Raw genomic sequence first — 19,378 nt, 5'->3', positions numbered from 1 at the left:
GTAATAATATGATATGCATCTAAATCACTAACTCAAAAAGCATTAATAATAGCTTTAAAAAAAAAAAAAAGTTCTTAGGTCCTGGCAGTTGAATTGTAAAGCCTAATGGCACTGGGGAGTATTGACCTCTTCATCCTGTCTGAGGAGCATTGCATCGACAGTAACCTGTCGCTGAAACTGCTTCTCTGTCTCTGGATGGTGCTATGTAGAGGATGTTCAGGGTTTTCCATAATTGACCGTAGCCTACTCAGCGCCCTTCGCTCAGCTACCGATGTTAAACTCTCCAGTACTTTGCCCACGACAGAGCCCGCCTTCCTTATCAGCTTATTAAGACGTGAGGCGTCCTTCTTCTTAATGCTTCCTCCCCAACACGCCACCACAAAGAAGAGGGCGCTCTCAACAACTGACCTATAGAACATCTTCAGCATCTCACTGCAGACATTGAATGACGCCAACCTTCTAAGGAAGTACAGTCGACTCTGTGCCTTCCTGCACAAGGCATCTGTGTTGGCAGTCCAGTCTAGCTTCTCGTCCAACTGTACTCCCAGATACTTGTAGGTCTTAACCTGCTCCACACATTCTCCATTAATGATCACTGGCTCCATATGAGGTCTAAGCCAATGCTTCTTCTCTCTTTCCCTCCTCTGTTTTGCAACTCAGACCATCAACAAGCTAACCATATAACCACATAACAATTACAGCACGGAAACAGGCCATCTCAGTCCTTCTAGTCCGTGCCGAACACTTACTCTCACCTAGTCCCACCGACCCGCACTCAGCCCATAACCCTCCATTCCTTTCCTGTCCATATACCTATCCAATTTTACTTTAAATGACAATACCGACCCTGCCTCTACCACTTCTACTGGAAGCTCGTTCCACACAGCTACCACTCTCTGAGTAAAGAAGTTCCCCCTCGTGTTACCCCTAAACTTTTGCCCCCAACTCTCAACTCATGTCCTCTTGTTTGAATCTCCCCTACTCTCAATGGAGAAAGCTTATCCATGTCAATTCTATCTATCCCCCTTATAATTTTAAACACCTCTATCAAATCCCCCCTCAACCTTCTATGCTCCAAAGAATAAAGACCTAACTTATTCAACCTTTCTTTGTAACTTAAGTGCTGAAACCCAGGTAACATTCTAGTAAATCTTCTGTGTACTCTCTATTTTGTTGATGTCTTTCCTATAATTCGGTGACCAGAACTGTACACAATACTCCAAATTTGGCCTTACCAATGCCTTGTACAATTTTAACATTACATCCCAATTCCTATACTCAATGCTCTGATTTATAAAGGCCAGCATACCAAAAGCTTTCTTCACCACCCTATCCACATGAGATTCCACCTTCAGGGAATTATGCACCATTATTCCTAGATCACTCTGTTCTACTGAATTCCTCAATACCCTACCATTTACCATGTTTGTCCTATTCTGATTAGTCCTACCAAAATGTAGCACCTCACACTTATCAGCATGAAACTCCATCGGCCATCTTTCAGCCCACTCTTCTAACTGGCCTAAATATCTCTGCAAGCTTTGAAAACCTACTTCGTTATCCACAACGCCACCTATTTTAGTATCATTTGCATACTTACTAATCCAGTTTACTACCCCATCATCCAGATCATTAATGTATATGACAAACAACATTGGACCCAGTACAGATCCCTGACGCACACCACTAGTCACCGGCCTCCAACCTGACAAACAGTTATCCACCACATCTCTGGCATCTCCCATCCAGCCACTGTTGAATCCATTTTACCACTTCAATATTAATACCTAACGATTGAACCTTCCTAACTAACCTTCCGTGCAGAACCTTGTCAAAGACCTTACTGAAGTCCATATAGACAACATCCACTGCTTTACCCTCGTCAACTTTCCTCGTAAGCTCTTCAAAAAATTCAATAAGATTTGTCAAACATGACCTTCCACACACAAATCCATGTTGACTGTTCCTAATCAGACCTTGTCTATCCAGATAATTATATATACCATCTCTAAGAATACTTTCCATTAATTTACCCACCACTGACGTCAAACTTACAGGCCTATAATTGCTAGGTTTACTCTTAGAACCCTTTTTAAACAATGGAACAACATGAGCAATACGCCAATCCTCCGGCATAATCCCCATTTCTAATGACATTTGAAATATTTCTGTCAGAGTCCCTGCTATTTCTACACTAACTTCTCTCAAGGTCCTAGGGAATATCCTTTCAGGACCCGGAGATTTATCCACTTTTATATTCCTTAAAAGTGCCAGTACTTCCTCCTCTTTAATCATCTTAGTTTTGCATAACTTCCCTACTTGTTTCCCTTACCTTACACAATTCAATATCCTTCTCCTTAGTGAATACCAAAGAAAAGAAATTGTTCAAAATCTCCCCCATCTCTTTCGGCTCTGCACATAGCTGTCCACTCTGATTCTCTAAGGGACCAATTTTATCCCTCACTATCCTTTTGCTATTAATATAATTGTAGAAACCTTTCAGATTTACTTCCACCTTATTTGCCAAACCAAACTCGTATCTTCTTTAGCTTTTCTAATTTCTTTCTTAAGATTCTTTTTACACTCTTTATATTCCTTGAGCACCTCATTTACTCCATGCTGTCTATATTTATTGTAGATATCTCTCTTTTTCTGAACCAAGTTTCCAATATCCCTTGAAAACCATGGCTCTCTCAAACTTTTAACCTTTCCTTTCAATCTAACAGGAACATAAAGATTCTGTACCCTCAAAATTTCACCTTTAAATGACCTCTATTTCTCTATTACATCCTTCCCATAAAACATATTGTCCCAATCCACTCCTTCCAAATCCTTTCGCATCTCCTCAAAGTTAGCCTTTCTCCAATCAAAAATCTCAACCCTTGGTCCAGTCCTATCCTTCTCATAATTATATTGAAACTAATGGCATTGTGATCACTGGACCTGAAGTGCTCCCTAACACATTCCTCCGTCACCTGAACTTTTTAATTCCCTAACAGGAGATCCAACACTGCCCCTTCTCTAGTTGGTACCTCTATGTATTGCTGCAAAAAACTATCCTGCACACATTTTACAAACTCCAAACCATCCATCCCTTTGACAGTATGGGCTTCCCAGTCTGTGTGGAAAATTAAAATCTCCCACAATCACAACCCTGTGCTTACTACAAATATCTGCTATCTCCTTACAAATTTGCTCCTCCATTTCTCGCTCCCCATTAGGTGGTCTATAATACACCCCTATAAATGTTACCACACCATTCCCATTCCTCAATTCCACACAAACAGTCTCCCCAGGTGAGCACTCTAATCTATCCTGCCAGAGCATGGCGATGAATGACGGCAGTGTGGGAAGCTGCTTTCATGATTCACTTCATCACACAGTCGGGTGGAGAAGGAAATGTGTGCAACACTAGCACGCTGATTTGTGGGAAGCCAAGACTGCCAATCCTAAGTTCTTTAGCGAGCCTCTCATGTGAACTGTTTTTTCTAATACACATCACCAGTTTACAAACATCCTGTTTTTGTTGTTCTGATTTCTACCAAACAATAAGTTCTTGTTAACTTAGACCTTGAATCTATAGGCTCATGTTTCACATTAGGCATGGTACATAAATTAACAGCACCAGTTTAACATTGATGGTCTTCTCAGATTTCTGAAGGTGAACCAATGACCTGGTTTAAATCAGCTTTGGCTGACAATCCCATTCTCACATGGGGTTGGCGTGGCAACCCACATAACTGTGATCTCCAGGCTACTGTCCACGCTGTTCCCCCTGCAGAGCTGTATTCTAGGAAAAACCTTCAAAGCTTCCTTCAATCCAAGTAAGAACTGAACAAAGATCTATAAACTAACTAAATTTGTGCTGTGACCAAAAGATCGGCCTAGTTTGTCCTTTTTCGCAATCTTGCTAAATGGCATACAACTTGTCACATTTGTGAGAAATCACAGAAAGGACACTTCGTAGGACATCCTCAGGTTATAAGCACTCAGCTTATGTATGGCCCATACATAGAAATGAATGTATGGAGACCGGCAGGATGGATTTACTGAGTCCATGGGGCTACAGGCATTTTCTGCCATCTGGGATCTTACATTTGAATAGTTGAGGTAAGTGCACTACTTTGATCACAAGTTACCCTGGGTCAGCCTATGCTTTAATTAAATATTGGCAGGCAGCTGGAATCTGACTTGCAAACTCTTTGGGTTTTACGAACATTTTTCAGGAATGGAAACCTGAGGAGGACCTGTAATGTTAGAGCTCTTCACAACCTGGTAATTCCAAAACCAAATATCCTTATTGTGGTAAACCACATATACCTGTCTGGACACGCCCCTCTGCTGACTGCTCCTGTGGCTCCTCCCACAGACCCCTGCTGACTGCTCCTGTGGCTCCTCCCACAGACCCCGGTATAAAGGCGATTGGAGGCACTGCTCCCCCCCCCCCCACCCCAGTCTCCAGGATGTTGTGTGGTGGGCTCTTGCTGCTAATCGTGGTCTCTTGCAGCTAATAAAAGCCTATCGTTCGCCTCCCATCTCCGAGAGTTATTGATGGTGCATCACTTATCACAATAAACAGAAACAAAGAGCACGGCATTTATGTATCACAAGGATATGGTCCTAAAGCAGACAAATGGGATTAGTGCAGATGAGCAAAATGATTGATCTGGACATAATGGGCTGGAGGTCTCATTTTTATGCTGTGTGACTCTATGACAACATTAACCCACTTAACAAACCTACTCATCCTGATTTACAATTACAGGTTACAACTGTTCACACATAAATATCATGATTGATACCATAAACCTCATTTAAAATGCTGGTCTTTTGAACTGTTTGATAATGTAATTTACTTACAATATCTCAAAACCTTTCTGATCTTGGAGACTCAGTAGCAGTCCAGGATTTGGGTCCAAGCTCCACCTCACTATTTTACAAATTGAACACCCTTTTGTAAAATATGTAAAATACAATTTTTCACACTTTCTCTCATGACCTTATTCTTTATATTCTGGTTAGGCATTCATCTGTATTTGTTTTATATTTTCATGTATTTTTAGTTAAAGACCAGAAAATAAATAATCTCCTCCAGTGCCTACAGATCATCATCACTTGAAATGAGGGGGAAATAAAGCATTGTCCCAGTTCTGCTAAAGGATCATTGACAGAAAACCTTAACTGCATTAACTCTGCCACTGTTTTCACAGATGCTGCCTGACCTGTTGAGTATCTGAAGCATTCTGTCTTTACTTTTCTAAGCAAACATATTATTTTATTTTTTGCTCCATCAGTTTACATGAGATTATATTGTATAGTGAGAGGCAGTTAGAGATAAAGGTCTGTGGATTTTTATGAGTTTAAAGTGTTTTTAAACTCCTTTAGCTTTCAGCTTAGATTTTGCTGTAATATTTTTGGAAGGTGAGTACTGTATGTGTAAATGTAAGAAAGAAAATGCTTTATGAGAGACATTTGTTCATTTTGTTTACACGCTTGATCACAATGGTACAATGCAAAAGCCCTGCAACTCTACGGTGCATGAGGAATAATGATGAAAAAGTCATTTCCAATAAACAAACACACCTAGGATCAATATGATTGAGGTATACACAAAGTATGAGTTTGAATATTTGTTCTAAGAGAAAATAAGAAAAAAATCTGTATGAATACTGACATACCAATACAAATTTATCATTCACCAGGAAACAATAATTTAATTCACACCAGTATAAACTTACATCAAAATTGCATTGAGAAAATATTTTAAGCTATAACACAAAATAATACCATATAATACAAAATAAAGACCCATCAGCCAGTTTATAACATGCAATGTAATCATTGAAGCTCATTGCTGCGTAATCAATCCAGTTTGCTTCACTTCATTTACTCGTAGTATCGAAGCAGTTCAACTATGAAGAACCAGTCCAAGCAAAAAAAGCCCAAGGAAAAAGCATTGAACTTTCTCCAGTCTTGGCTACTAGCTGCTAACTGACAGTTATCTGCACATTCTCTGTGTCTGCATGAGGATTTTCCCGACAGTGGTACCTCTTGTTCCAGATTTGGTCCTGTGAGCGTTTCGCCGTGCTCATTCTCTGTTTTCACTCACCTCCATCCTCCATGCTTTCTGTAGAAAAAAATGGCTACCTGTTCTTTTCCCGTGATCTCTCTGTGGAAAAAGAAGACAAATCCTATTTGCTAATTCAATAAACATAGGTAGAAACATAGAAAACCTACAGCACAATACAGGCCCTACGACCCACAAAGTTGTGCCAAACACGTCACTACCTTAGAAATTACTAGGCTTACCTATAGCCCTCTATTTAACTAAGCTCCACGTACCTATCGAAAAGCCTCTTAAAAGACCCTATTGTGTCCGCCTCCACCACCGTTGCCAGCAGCCCGTTTCACCACTCTGAGTAAAATACTTACCCTTGACATCTCCTCTGTATCTACTCCCAAGCACCTTAAACCCATGTCCTCTTGTGGCAACCATTTCAGCCCTGGAAAAAAGCCTCTGACTATCCACATGATCAATGCCTCTCATCATCTTGTACACCTCTATCAGGTCACTTCTCATCCTCCGCCGCTCCAAGGCGAAAAGGCCGAGTTCACTCAACCTATTCTCATAAGGCTTGTTCCCCGGTCCAGGCAACATCCTTGTAAATCTCCATCCGCACCCTTTCTATGGTTTCCACGTCCCTCCTGTAGTGAGGCGACCAGAACTGAGCACAGTACTCCAAGTGGGGTCTGACCAGGGTCCTATATAGCTGAAACATTACCTCTCAGCTCCTAAATTCAGTTCCACGATTGATGAAGGGCAATACACTATACGCCTCCTTAACCACAGAGTCAACCTACACAGCTGCTTTGAGCATCCTATGGACTTGGACCCCAAGATTCCTCTGATCCTCCACGCTGCCAAGAGTCTTACCATTAATACTATATTCTACCATCATATTTGATCTACAAAAATGAACCACCTCACACTTATCTGGGTTGAACTCCATCTTCTGCTTCTCAGCCCAGTTTTGCATCCTATCAATGTCCCGCTGTAACCTCTGACAGTCCTTCACACTATCCACAACACCCCCAACCTTTGTGTCATCAACAAACTTATTAACCCATCCCTCCACTTCCTCATCCAGGTCATTTATAAAAATCATAAAGAGTAAGGTTTACAGAACAAATCCCTGAGGCACAGCACTGGTCACCGACCTCCATGCAGAATATGACCTGTCTACAACCACTCTTTGCCTTCTGTGGGCAAGCCAGTTCTGGATCCACAAAGCAATGTCCCCTTGAATCCCATGCCTCCTTACTTTCTCAGTAAGCCTTGCATGGGGTACCTTATCAAATGCCTTGCTGAAATCCATATACACTACATCTACTGCTCTTCCTTCATCAATGTGTTTAGTCACATCCTCAAAAAATTCAGTCAGGCCCATAAGGCACAACCCGCCCTTTACAAAGCCATGCTGACTATTCCTAATTATACTATATCTCTCCAAGTGTTCATAAATCCTACCTCTCAGGATCTTCTCCATCAACTTACCAACCACTGAGGTAAGACTCACTGGTCTATAATTTCCTGGGCTATCTCTACTTCCTTTCTTGAATAAGGGAACAACATCCGCAACCCTCCAATCCTTGGGAACCTCTCCTGTCCCCATTGATGATGCAAAGATCATCGCCAGAGGCTCAGCAATCTCCTCCCTCGCCTCCCACAGTAGCCTGGGGTATATTTCATCTGGTCCCGGTGACTTATCCAACTTGATGCTTTCCAAAAGCTCCAGCACATCCTCTGTCTTAATATCTACATGCTCAATCTCTTCAATCTGCTGCAAGTCATCACTGCAGTCACTAAGATTCTTTTCCATAGTGAATACTGAAATAAAGTATTCATTAAGTACCTCTGCTATTTCCTCCGGTTCTATACACACTTTCCCACTGTCACACTTGATAGGTCCTATTCTTTCATATCTTATCCTCTTGCTCCTCACATACTTGTAGAATGCCTTGGGGTTTTCCTTAATTCTGCCCACCGAGGCCTTCTCATGGCCTCTTCTGGCTCTCCTAATTTCCTTCTTAAGTTCCTTCCTAGTAGCCTTATAATCTTCTAGATCTCTAACTTTACCTAGCTCTCTGAACCTTTTCTTTTCTTCTTGACTAGATTTATTACAGCCTTTGTACACCACGGTTCCTGTACCCTACCATAACTTCCCTGTCTTGTTGGATCGTATCTATAGAACTCCACACAAATATCCCCTGAATATTTACCACATTTTTTCATACTTTTCCCTGAGAACAAGTTTCCAATTCAACCCTCCAAGTTCCTGCCTGATAGCCTCATAATTCCCCTTACTCCAATTAAACGCTTTTCTAACTTGTCTGTTCCTATCTCTCTCCAATGCTATTGTAAAGGAGATAGAATTATGATCACCATCTCCAAAATGCTCTCCCACTGAGAGACCTGACATCTGACCAGGTTCCTTTCCCAAAACCAAATCAAGTACAGCCTCTCCTCTTGTGGGCTTAACTACATTTTGTGTCAAGAAACCTTCCTGAACACACCTAACAAACTCCACCCCATCTAAACCTCTCACTCTAGGGAGATGCTGATCGATATTTGGGAAATTAAAATCTCCCATCAACTCTGTTATTATTGCACCTTTCCAGGATCTGTTTCCCTATCTGCTCCTCGATAACCCTGTTTCTGTTAGGCAGCCTATAAAAAACACCCAGTAAAGCTATTGACCCCTTCCTGTTCCTAACCCCCACCCACAGAGACTCCATAGACAATCTCTCCATGACATCCACCTTTTCTGCAGCTGTGACACTAGCTCTGATCAACAGTGCCACACCTCCACCTCCCTCCCTGTCCTTTCTGAAACATCTAAACTTGCAGTGACCAATCCTGTCCCTGAGCCATCCAAGTCTCTGTAATGGCCACCACATCATAGCTGCTAGTACTGATCCACGCTTTAAGCTCATTGGCTTTGTTCACAACACTCCTTGCATTAAAATAGACACATCTCAAGCCTTTGGTCTGAGTGCGTCCCTTCTCTATCACCTGCCTATCCTCCCTCTCGCACTGTCTACAAGCTTTCTCTATTTGTGAGCTAATCTCCTCTTCCCCAGTCTCTACAGTTCGGTTCCCACCCTCCAACAATTCTAGTTTAAACTCTCCCCAGCAGCCTTAGCAAACCTCCCTGCCAGGATATTGGTCCCCCTGGGATTCAAGTGCAACCCATCCTTTTTGTACAGGTCACACCTGCCCCAAACGAGGTCCCAATGATCCAGAAATCTGAATCCCTGCCCCCTGCTCCATTCCCTCAGCCACACATTTATCCTCCACCTCATTCTATTCCTATTCTCACTGTCACGTGGCACAGGCAGTAATCCTGAGATTACTACCTTTGAGGTCCTGCTTCTCAACTTCCTTCCTAACTCCCTGTAGTCTTCTTTCAGGACCTCTTCCCTTTTCCTGCCTATGTCATTGGTACCAATATGTACCACAACCTCTGGATATTTTGCAGGACTGCAGGATATCTTGGACGCGATCCGGAACACCCCGGACCCTGGCACCTGGGAGGCAAACTACCATCCGAGTTTCTTTCCTGCATCCACAGAATCACCTGTCTGAGCTCCTAACTATAGAGTCCCCTATCACTACTGCCTTCCTCTTCCTTTCCCCACCCTTCTGAGCCACAGGGCCGGACTCTGTGCCGGAGGCACGGCCACTGTTGCTTCCCCCAGGTAGGTTGTCCCCCCCCAACAGTACTCAAACAGGAGTACTTTTTGTCAAGGGGTACACCACAGGGGTACTCTCTAGTACCTGACTCTTCCCCTTCCCCTGACTGTGACCCACTTGTCTGTCTCCCGTGGCCCCAGTGTGACCACCTGCCTATAACTCCTCTCTATCACCTCCTCGCTCTCCCTGACCAGACGAAGGAAATTGAGCTGTATCTCCAGCTCCCTAACTCCGTCCCTTAGGAGCTGCAGCTCGATACACCTGGTGCAGATATAGCCATCCAGGAGGCTGGGAGACTCCAGGACCTCCTACATCTGACACATATGGAGGAGACCACCTAAAAGATTGGTTGATGGCAAAAGATGGTTTGGTGTCACAGTATTTCAGTGGAGAGGATGGCCAAGCAGATAGAGTCCCCACAGCTCTTGGCCATGGCAATGCATGTTCCGGAGGCCAACTTGTGGACTACCATAATAAAATTTGGTAATTTTCTATGTAGATGTAAACTGTCTCTTGATTTTGTCCTTCATCCTATCTACATATGATTCTAGTCCCAGTATCCTTGGCTGACTTAATAACCAGCTCACTTTCAGCCCGAAACCTTTGCAGACGGGGGAAAGCACAACCTAACCAATGCACTTGAGTACCAACATCTGCTTACGATCCAAAGGAAATGCAGATGTTGGAAATCTGAAACAAAAGCAGGAAAACAGTCAGGCAGCATCTGTGGAAGGTAAAACTGAATTAATAGTTCAGGTTTGAAGCTGTTTCATCTTGCCAGACAGCATCTATGGAAAAGAGTACAGTCGCCATAGGGGGTACCTTTTAAATCTACTCCTCCAGCTTTTTTCCTCCAGCCCTGCCGAAGGGTCTCGGCCTGAAATGTCGACTGCCCTCTTTTCCACAGTTGCTGCCTGGCCTGTTGAGTTCCTCCAGCATTTTGTCTGTGTTGCTCAGACTTCCAGCATCTGCAGATTTTCTCATTTTCACTTTCATCTTAATTGTTTCCTCTCCCAGTTCTTTCAAAGTATCCCTGAGCAGAAAGTTTTCTTTTTCCAGAGATGCCACCAGTGTTTCCAGCAGTTTTAGGATTTTAGATCCATTTTTTTATATCACTGCGCTCAAAAATTGATTTTTCACTAACAATCAATTTTCCTCCCCTGCAGAGCTGTTGGAAAACCCTATTGATACAGAAAAAGATATTGAAAGTGAACAAGATGCAAAGAGACTTTATCAGTCATGTATGAATGAAAGTAAGTAATTTAGTACATCTGTAAATCTAGTTTTGCAACCCCGAAGTCTTTACCCTGGGAATGTAAATGTGTACTCAATACAGTATATGAATCTGTTTAAAATATTGCAAGCTGCATGCTGATGTTCCCAGTGGAAACTCAATCTCAGAAGGGAATAGTGATGTGCTGTGGATATACAGCACTGGTATCTGTTGAGGGCTGCCACTCAGAAACTTCTCTGGAGTGCACAGAAGTTAAAACTCTGAGGTACAATAATGCAAGGCAGCTTGCTTTATCAGTGACAAGAATGGCGGTGCAATAGAGAAAGAGCACTGTGGTTTAGTTTTGTTTCATCCACTTCCTGCCCCGGCCACCTGTTACAGAGTCTCACCAGTTCCTTGGGCCTACCCGCCTCGGGCCTCAAAGCTGAACTTACCATCTTAAAATCTTAATCACGGACCTCTATTTGTTTTCCAACAGCATTGATAATGGTTCTCCTGCGACTATTTACACGTCTCTCTTATCCCATGACCACCAGACTGCCACTGTTGAATAACAGAAGAGTCTGATTTAAATTGTCTGACCCTATGGACTTGTTCCAGGACAGATCCAGACAAGAATTCAGATTTCTGGATCATTGGGACCTCTTTTGGGGCAGGTGTGACCTGTACAAAAAGGACGGGTTGCACTTGAATCCCAGGGAGACCAATATCCTGGCAGGGAGGTTTGCTAAGGCTACTGGGGAGAGTTTAAACTAAAATTGTTGGGGTTTGAGATGTGTCTATTTTAACACAAGGAGTATTGTGAACAAAGTGGATGAGCTTAGAGCATGGATCAGTACTTGGAGATATGATGTGGTGGCCATCACAGAGACTTGGATGGCTCAGGGACAGGAATAGTTACTGCAAGTGCCGGGTTTTACTTGTTTCAGAAAGGACAGGGAGGGAGGCAAAAGAGGTCGGGGCATGGCACTGTTAGTCACAGCTGCAGGAAAGGTGGATGCCATGAAGGGATTGTCTACAGAGTCTCTGTGGGTGGAAGTTAGGAACAGGAAGGGGTCAATAACTCAACTGGGTGTTTTTTATAGGCCACCCAATAGTAACAGGGATATTGAGGAGCAGATAGGGGAACATATCCCGGAAAGGTGTAATAATAACAGAGCTGTCATGGTGGGAGATTTTAATTTCCCAAATATCGATTGGCATCTCCCGAGAGCAAGGGGTTTAGATCGGGTGGAGTTTGTTAGGTGTGTTCAGGAAGGTTTCTTGACACAATATGTAGATAAGCCTACAAGAGGAGAGGCTGTACTTGATTTGGTTTTGAGAAATGAACCTGGTCAGGTGTCAGATCTCTCAGTGGGAGAGCATTGTGGAGATAGTGATCATAATTCTATCTCCTTTACAATAGCATTGGAGAGAGATAGGAACAGACAAGTTAGAAAAGCGTTTAATTGCAGTAAGTGGAATTATGAGGCTATCAGGCAGGAACTTGGAAGCTTAAATTGGGAACAGATGTTCTCCGGGAAAAGTACGGAAGAAATGTGGTAAATATTCAGGGGATATATGCGTGGCGTTCTGCATAGGTACGTTCCAAAGAGACAGGGAGATTATGATAGGGTACAGGAACCGTGGTGTACAAAAGCTGTAGTAAATCTAGTCAAGAAGAAAAGAAAAGCTTATGAAAGGTTCAGAGAGCTAGGTAATGTTAGAGATAGAACCACAGAACCATAGAAAACTACAGCACAATACAGGCCCTTCAGCCATCCATGTTGTGCCGACCCATATAATCCTTAGAAAAATAGTAATAAACCCACACTACCCCATAACCCTCTATTTTTCTTTCATCCATGTGCCTGTCCAAGAGGCTCTTAAATACTCCTCATGTTTTAGCCACCACCACCATCCCTGGCAAGTCATTCCAGGCACTCACAACCCTCTGTGTAAAAACTTACCCCTAATGTCTCCCCTAAACTTCCCTCCCTTAATTTTGTACTTATGCCCTCTGGTGTTTGCTGTTGGTGCCCTGGGAAACAGGTACTGACTATCCACCCTATCTATGCCTCTCATAATCTTGTAGACCTCTATCAAGTCCCGTCTCATTCTTCTATGCTCCAAAGAGAAAAGTCCCAGCTCTGCTAACCTTGCTTCATATGACTTGTTCTCCAAACCAGGCAACATCCTGGTAAATCTTCTCTGCACCCTCTCCATAGCTTCCACATCCTTCCTATAATGAGGTGACCAGAATTGAATACAATACTCTAAGTGTGGTCTCACCAGAGATTTGTAGAGTTGCAACATGACCTCTCTACTCTTGAACTCAATCCCTCTGTTAATGAAGCCTAGCATTCCATAGGCCTTCTTAACTACCCTATCAACCTGTGCAGCGGCCTTGAGGGATGTATGGATTTGAACCCCAAGATCCCTTTGTTCATCCACACTCTTAAGTAACTGACCATTAATCCTGTACTCAGTCTTCTGATTTTTCCTTCCATCAGTTCACACTTGTCCAGATTGAACTCCATCTGCCATTTTTCTGCCCAACTCTGCAGCCTATCTATATCCTCTTGTAACCTTCGACAACCTACAACTCCATCCACAACTCCTCCAATCTTCGTGTCATCTGCAAACTTACTCACCCATCCTTCCGCCTCTACATCCAGGTCATTTATAAAAATCACAAATAGCAGGGGTCCCAGGACAGATCCCTGCGGCACTCCACTAGTCACTGACCTCCAGGCAGAATACTTTCCTTCCACAACTACCCTCTGCTTTCTTCCTTTAAGCCAATTTTTTATCCAAACAGCCAAGGTTCCACTTATCCCATGACTCATGACTTTCTGGATGAGTCTCTCATGAGGGACCTTGTCAAATGCTTTGCTAAAGTCCATGTAGACCACATCCACTGCCCTACCCTCATCAATTTTTTTTGTTACGTCTTCAAAAAACTCAATCAGGCTCATGAGACACGATCTTCCCTTCACAAAGCCGTGTTGACTATCCATGAGTAGACTGTACTTCTCCAAATGCTCGTAGATCCTATCCTTAAGAATCCTTTCCAGTAGTTTGCAGACCACTGACACTGGTCTATACTTCCCAGGTTTCTCCCTATTACCTTTTTTAAACAAGGGAACTATATTTGCTATTCTCCAGTCCTCTGGCACTTCCCCTGCAGCCAAAGAGGATTCAAAGATCATAGCTAATGCTCCTGTGATCTCTTCTCTCAATTCCTACAACAACCTGGGGTGTATCATATCTGGCTCTGGGGATTTATCAATCTTAATGTTTTTAAGAACATCCAGCACTACTTCTTCCTTAATCTCCACATTGTCCAGCACACAGGCCCGCTCTACTTCGGCCTCAACCTGATCAAGATCCTTTTCACTTGTGAATACTGAAGCAAAGTATTCATTTAGGTCCTCCCCAACCTCCTCCGCCTCCAGGCACATGTTGCCCTCTTTATCTTTTAGTGGTCCCACCATCGTTCTCATCATCCTCCTATTCGTCACACACGCATAGAGTGCATTGGGGTTCTCCTTAATCCTACATGCTAAGGCCTTCTCATGCCCCCTTCGAGCTCTCCTAAGTCCTTTCTTTAGCTCCTTCCTGGCTACCCTATATTTCTCATGAGCCCCTCCTACTTCCTGCTTCTTATATCTGACATATGCTTCCTTTTTCCTCTTGACGAGTTACCTCACATGTTTCATCAGCCACGGTTCCCTTTTCCTACCATTTTTTCCTTGTCTCAGTGGAACAAACCTATCCTGAACCCAGCTCAAGTGGTCCCTAAACTTCTCCCACTTTACTTCTGTGCTTTCCCCTTTGAACATCTGTTTCCAATTTACTCTCGCTAGTTCCTGCCTCATCCCTTCAAAGTTAGCCCTTCCCCAGTTAAGCACTTTCCCATTTTATCTGATTTTATCCCTTTCCATAGCTATGCTGAAGCTAAGGGAGTTGTGGTCACTCTCACCAAAATGCTCTCCCACCAAGAGGTCTGTCACCTGACCAGGTTCATTACCCAGAACTAGCTCCAGTATGGCCTCTCCTCTCGTCGGCCAGTCCACATACTGTGTCAGGAATCCTTCTTGAACACACCAGACAAATTCAGCCCCATCTATCCCCCTTGCACTCAGGAGGTGCCAGTCAATATCAGGGAAGTTGAAATCACCCATAACTACATCCCTGTATTTCCTGCACCATTCTAAAATCTGCCCTCTTATCTGCTCCTCGGTGTCCTGAGGGCTATTTGGGGGCCTATAGACTACTCCCAGTACAGTGATTGATCCCTTCCCATTTCTGACCTCCACCCAGACTGACTCCGTGGACACTCCCTCTGCAGTATCCTCCCTTTCTATAGCCGTGATACTATCCCTGACCAGCAATGCCACTCTCCCCCCCTTTCTACCTCCCATCCTATGCCTTTTAAAACACCTGAACCCCGGGACTGCATCATCCAATCCTGCCTTTCCTCCAACCAAGTTTCAGTAACAGCTACAACATCGTAGTTCCACGTACTAATCCATGCTCTAAGTTCATCCTCCTTGTTCCTAATACTCCTAGCATTGAAATAGACACATTTCAACCCCTTTGAAACCCCGTTGATCTAGAAGATTATAAGCCTAACAGGAAGGAGCTTAAGAAGGAAATCAGGAGAGCCAGAAGGGGCCATGAGAAGGCCTTGGTGGGCAGAATTAAGGAAAACCCCAAAGCATTCTACAAGTATGTGAAGAGCAAGAGAATAAGACATGAAAGAATAGGACCAATCAAGTGTGACAGTGGGAACACAGACAAAATGCTGGTGGAACGCAGCAGGCCAGGCAGCATCTATAGGGAAAAGCACTGTCGACGTTTCGGGCAGAGACCCTGACGAAGGGTCTCAGCCCAAAACGTCGACAGTGCTTCTTCCTATAGATGCTGCCTGGCCTGCTGCGTTCCACCAGCATTTTGTGTGTGTTACTTGTATTTCCAGCATCTGCAGATTTCCTTGTGTTTCACAGTGGGGAAAGTGTGTTTGGAACCGGAGGAACCAGCAGAGGAACTTGATGAAAACTTTACTTCAGTATTCACTATGGAAAATGATCTTGGTGATTGTAGTGATGACTTGCAGAAGACTGAAAAACTTGAGCATACAGATATTAAGTAAGAGGATGTGCTGGGGTTTTGGAAAGCATCAAGTTGGATAAGTCACCGGGACCAGACGGGATGTACCTCAGGCTACTGTGGGAGGCGAGGGAAGAGATTGCTGAGCCTCTGGCGATGATCTTTGCATCAGCAATGGGGACAGGAAAGGTTCCGGAGGATTGAAGGGTTGCAGATGTTGTTCCCTTATTCAAGAAAGGAAGTAGAGATAGCCCAGGAAATTATAGACCAGTGAGTCTTACCTCAGTGGTTGGTAAGTTGATGGAGAAGATCCTGAGAGGCAGGATTTATGAACATTTGGAGAAGTATAATATGATTAGGGGTAGTCAGCATGGCTTTGTCAAAGGCAGGTCGTGCCTTACAAGCCTTATTGAATTATTTGAGGATGTGACTAAACACATTGATGAAGGAAGAGCAGTAGATGTAGTCTATATGGATTTCAGCAAGGCATTTGACAAGGTACATCATGCAAGGCTTATTGAGAAAGCAAGGAGGCATGGGATCCAAGGGAACATTGTTTTGTGGATCCAGAACTGGCTTGCCCACAGAAGGCAAAGAGTAGTTGTAGACGGGTCATATTCTGCATGGAGGTTGGTGACCAGTGCTGTGCCTCAGGGATCTGTTCTGTGAACCTTACTCTTTGTGATTTTTATAAATGACCTGGATGAGGACGTGGAGGGATGGGTTAGTAAGTTTGTTGATGACACAAAGGTTGGAGGTGTTGTGGATAGTGTGGAGGGCTGTCAGAGGTTACAGCAGGACATTGATAGGACGCAACACTGGGCTGAGAAGTGGCAGATGGAGTTCAACCCTGATAATTGTGAAGTGGTTCATTTTGGTAGGTCAAATATGATGGTAGAATATAGTATTAATGGTAAGACTCTTGGCAGCGTGGAGGATCAGAGGGATCTTGGGGTCCGAGCCCATAGGACGCTCAAAGCAGCTGTGCAGGTTGACTCTGTGTTTAAGAAGGCATATGGTGTATTGGCCTTCAGCAATCATGGATTTGAATTTAGGAGTTGAGAGGTAATGTTGCAGCTATATAGAACCCTGGTCAGACCCCACTTGGAGTACTGTGCTCAGTTCTGGTCGCCTCACTACAGGAAGGACGTGGAAACCATAGAAAGGGTGCGGATGGAGATTTACAAGGATGTTGCCTGGACTGGGGAACAAGCCTTATGAGAATAGGTTGAGTGAACTCGGCCTTTTCACCTTGGAGCGGCGGAGGATGAGAAGTGACCTGATAGAGGTGTACAAGATGATGAGAGGCATTGATCATGTGGATAGTCAGAGGCTTTTTTCCAGGGCTGAAATGGTTGCCACAAGAGGACATGGGTTTAAGGTGCTTGGGAGTAGGTACAGAGGAGATGTCAGGGGTAAGTTTTTTACTCAGAGAGTGGTGAGTGCGTGGGATGGGCTGCTGGTAACAGTGGTGGAGGTGGATATGATAGGGTCTTTTAAGAGACTTTTGGATAGGTACATGGAGCTTAGAAAAATAGAGGGCTATAGGTAACCCTAGTAACTCCTCAGGTAGGGACATGTTTGGCACAACTTTGTGGGTCAAAGGGCCTGTATTGTGCTGTAGGTTTTCTATGTTTCTATGTTTCTAAATCCAATTACTCCCCTTTTTCAATCACTTGATCATCAATAATCTATACTTGAGTTGAGGACAGCATAGTGGAGCTGCTGATAGAACTACCGCCTCCCAGTTCCAGCAATCTCTGTTCAATCTTGACCTCATGCTGTCTGTGTGAATTCAGGATGTTCTCCCTGAGACCACGCGGGATTCCTCTAGATACTCCAGTTTTCGTCCACACTCCAAAAACATGCAGGATGCTAGATCAGTTGGCTGCTGTTGTAGACTGGGAATTGATGGGAAAGTGAGATGAATGTAATATTTGTGTAAGTGTCTGGCTGGCTGTCAGTATCAACTTGGTTGGGGAAGTTGCTTGGTTTCTGTATTTGATGGCCTGTTTTGCAAAATTTCCAATTGTCTTTTCCTTTGGCAACTCACGTTCTCAGTAATAATTATCAGCTGCACAGTTTGCACGTTGGTTGTTTGTCAGCTTTTCATAAATTCTTTTGTGTGTTTTTTTTCCTGTAAATGCCTAGAGGAAAATGATTCTCGAGGCAGTTTATAGTAACAAAAATGGGCTTTGATGTGAGTTTACTTTGAACTTTGATCAAGTGGATTTCAAGTTTCAAATTCCTTTAGCTTGGTGAATTTCCCCATCATATCACAAAGATATGATATCACAAAGATTTCCCCATCATATCACAAAGAACTTTCTACCTCTCTTCCCTTTTATTCACAACAGTTTCCATCATATTCTGGAATATTTTTATTTCCCTGAAACTCTTGATATTTACTTATAAAATATTGAGGTTAACTTTCAGAGAAGTCACCTGGTAGGTGTGTGGGAGAGTCATGATTTATGCTACCAGCAGTTTTTCAGAAAATCGTTCACTATTCTTGGTTTCATCTCCTGCAGGATCCCCTCTTGTCCCCCAGCTCCCATTCCTGGCCTCTTCTACCCTTCTCTAGGACCTCTTTTATGATTGAACCTCTGGCCTTCCACTTCATTACAGACTGTACCTGATCTGTTTCCTTTTCATCTTTTACAACATCTTAAATCCATCTTTAGTTGATTATTAATCTGAAACATTCGCTGTTTCATTAACCTGAAACATTCACTGCTTCTCTGAATCATTAATCTGGAACATTTACTGTTTCTCTGGATCATTAATCTGGAACATTTACTGTTTCTCTGGATCATTAATCTGGAACATTTACTGTTTCTCTCTTGCAGGTACCACCTGACCTGCTGAGTATTCCCAGAAAACAACACACACAAAATGCTGGTGGAACACAGCAGGCCAGGCAGCATCTATAGGGAAAAGTGCTGTCGACGTTCGGGCCGAGACCCTTCGTCAGGCCTAACCGAAAGGAAAGATAGTAAGAGATTTGAAAGAAGTGGGGGGAGGGGGAAATGTGAAATGATAGGAGAAGACTGGAGGGGGTGGGATGAAGCTAAGAGCTGGAAAGGTGATTGGCGAAAGTGATACAGAGCTGGAGAAGGGAAAGGATCATGGGATGGGAGGCCTCGGGAGAAAGAAAGGGGGGGAGCACCAGAGGGAGATGGAGAACAGGCAAACAACTAAATATGTCAGGGATGGGGTAAGAAGGGGAGGAGAGGCATTAACGGAAGTTAGAGAAGTCAATGTTCATGCCATCAGGTTGGAGGCTACCCAGCCGG

At 43.6% G+C, this 19,378-nt stretch overlaps 1 protein-coding gene across 1 annotated transcript in view; it reads left to right on the top strand.

Annotated features, from left to right (window-relative positions):
* The window catches only part of phex (phosphate regulating endopeptidase homolog, X-linked), a 580,655-nt gene that overhangs the window by 41,348 nt on the left and 519,929 nt on the right, over nucleotides 1–19,378 (top strand). Inside the window, exon 4 of the mRNA XM_073046078.1 lies at nucleotides 10,921–11,007. Coding sequence (XP_072902179.1) covers nucleotides 10,921–11,007 — 87 coding nt within the window. The remainder of the gene's footprint in view (nucleotides 1–10,920; nucleotides 11,008–19,378) is intronic.

The sequence above is a fragment of the Hemitrygon akajei genome, chromosome 5 (genome assembly GCF_048418815.1).
Source record: "Hemitrygon akajei chromosome 5, sHemAka1.3, whole genome shotgun sequence".
NCBI classification, from domain to species: Eukaryota; Metazoa; Chordata; class Chondrichthyes; order Myliobatiformes; family Dasyatidae; genus Hemitrygon; species Hemitrygon akajei.
The sequence above is the reverse complement of the archived record's forward strand: the minus strand, read 5'-3'. Positions and strand labels throughout refer to the sequence as shown.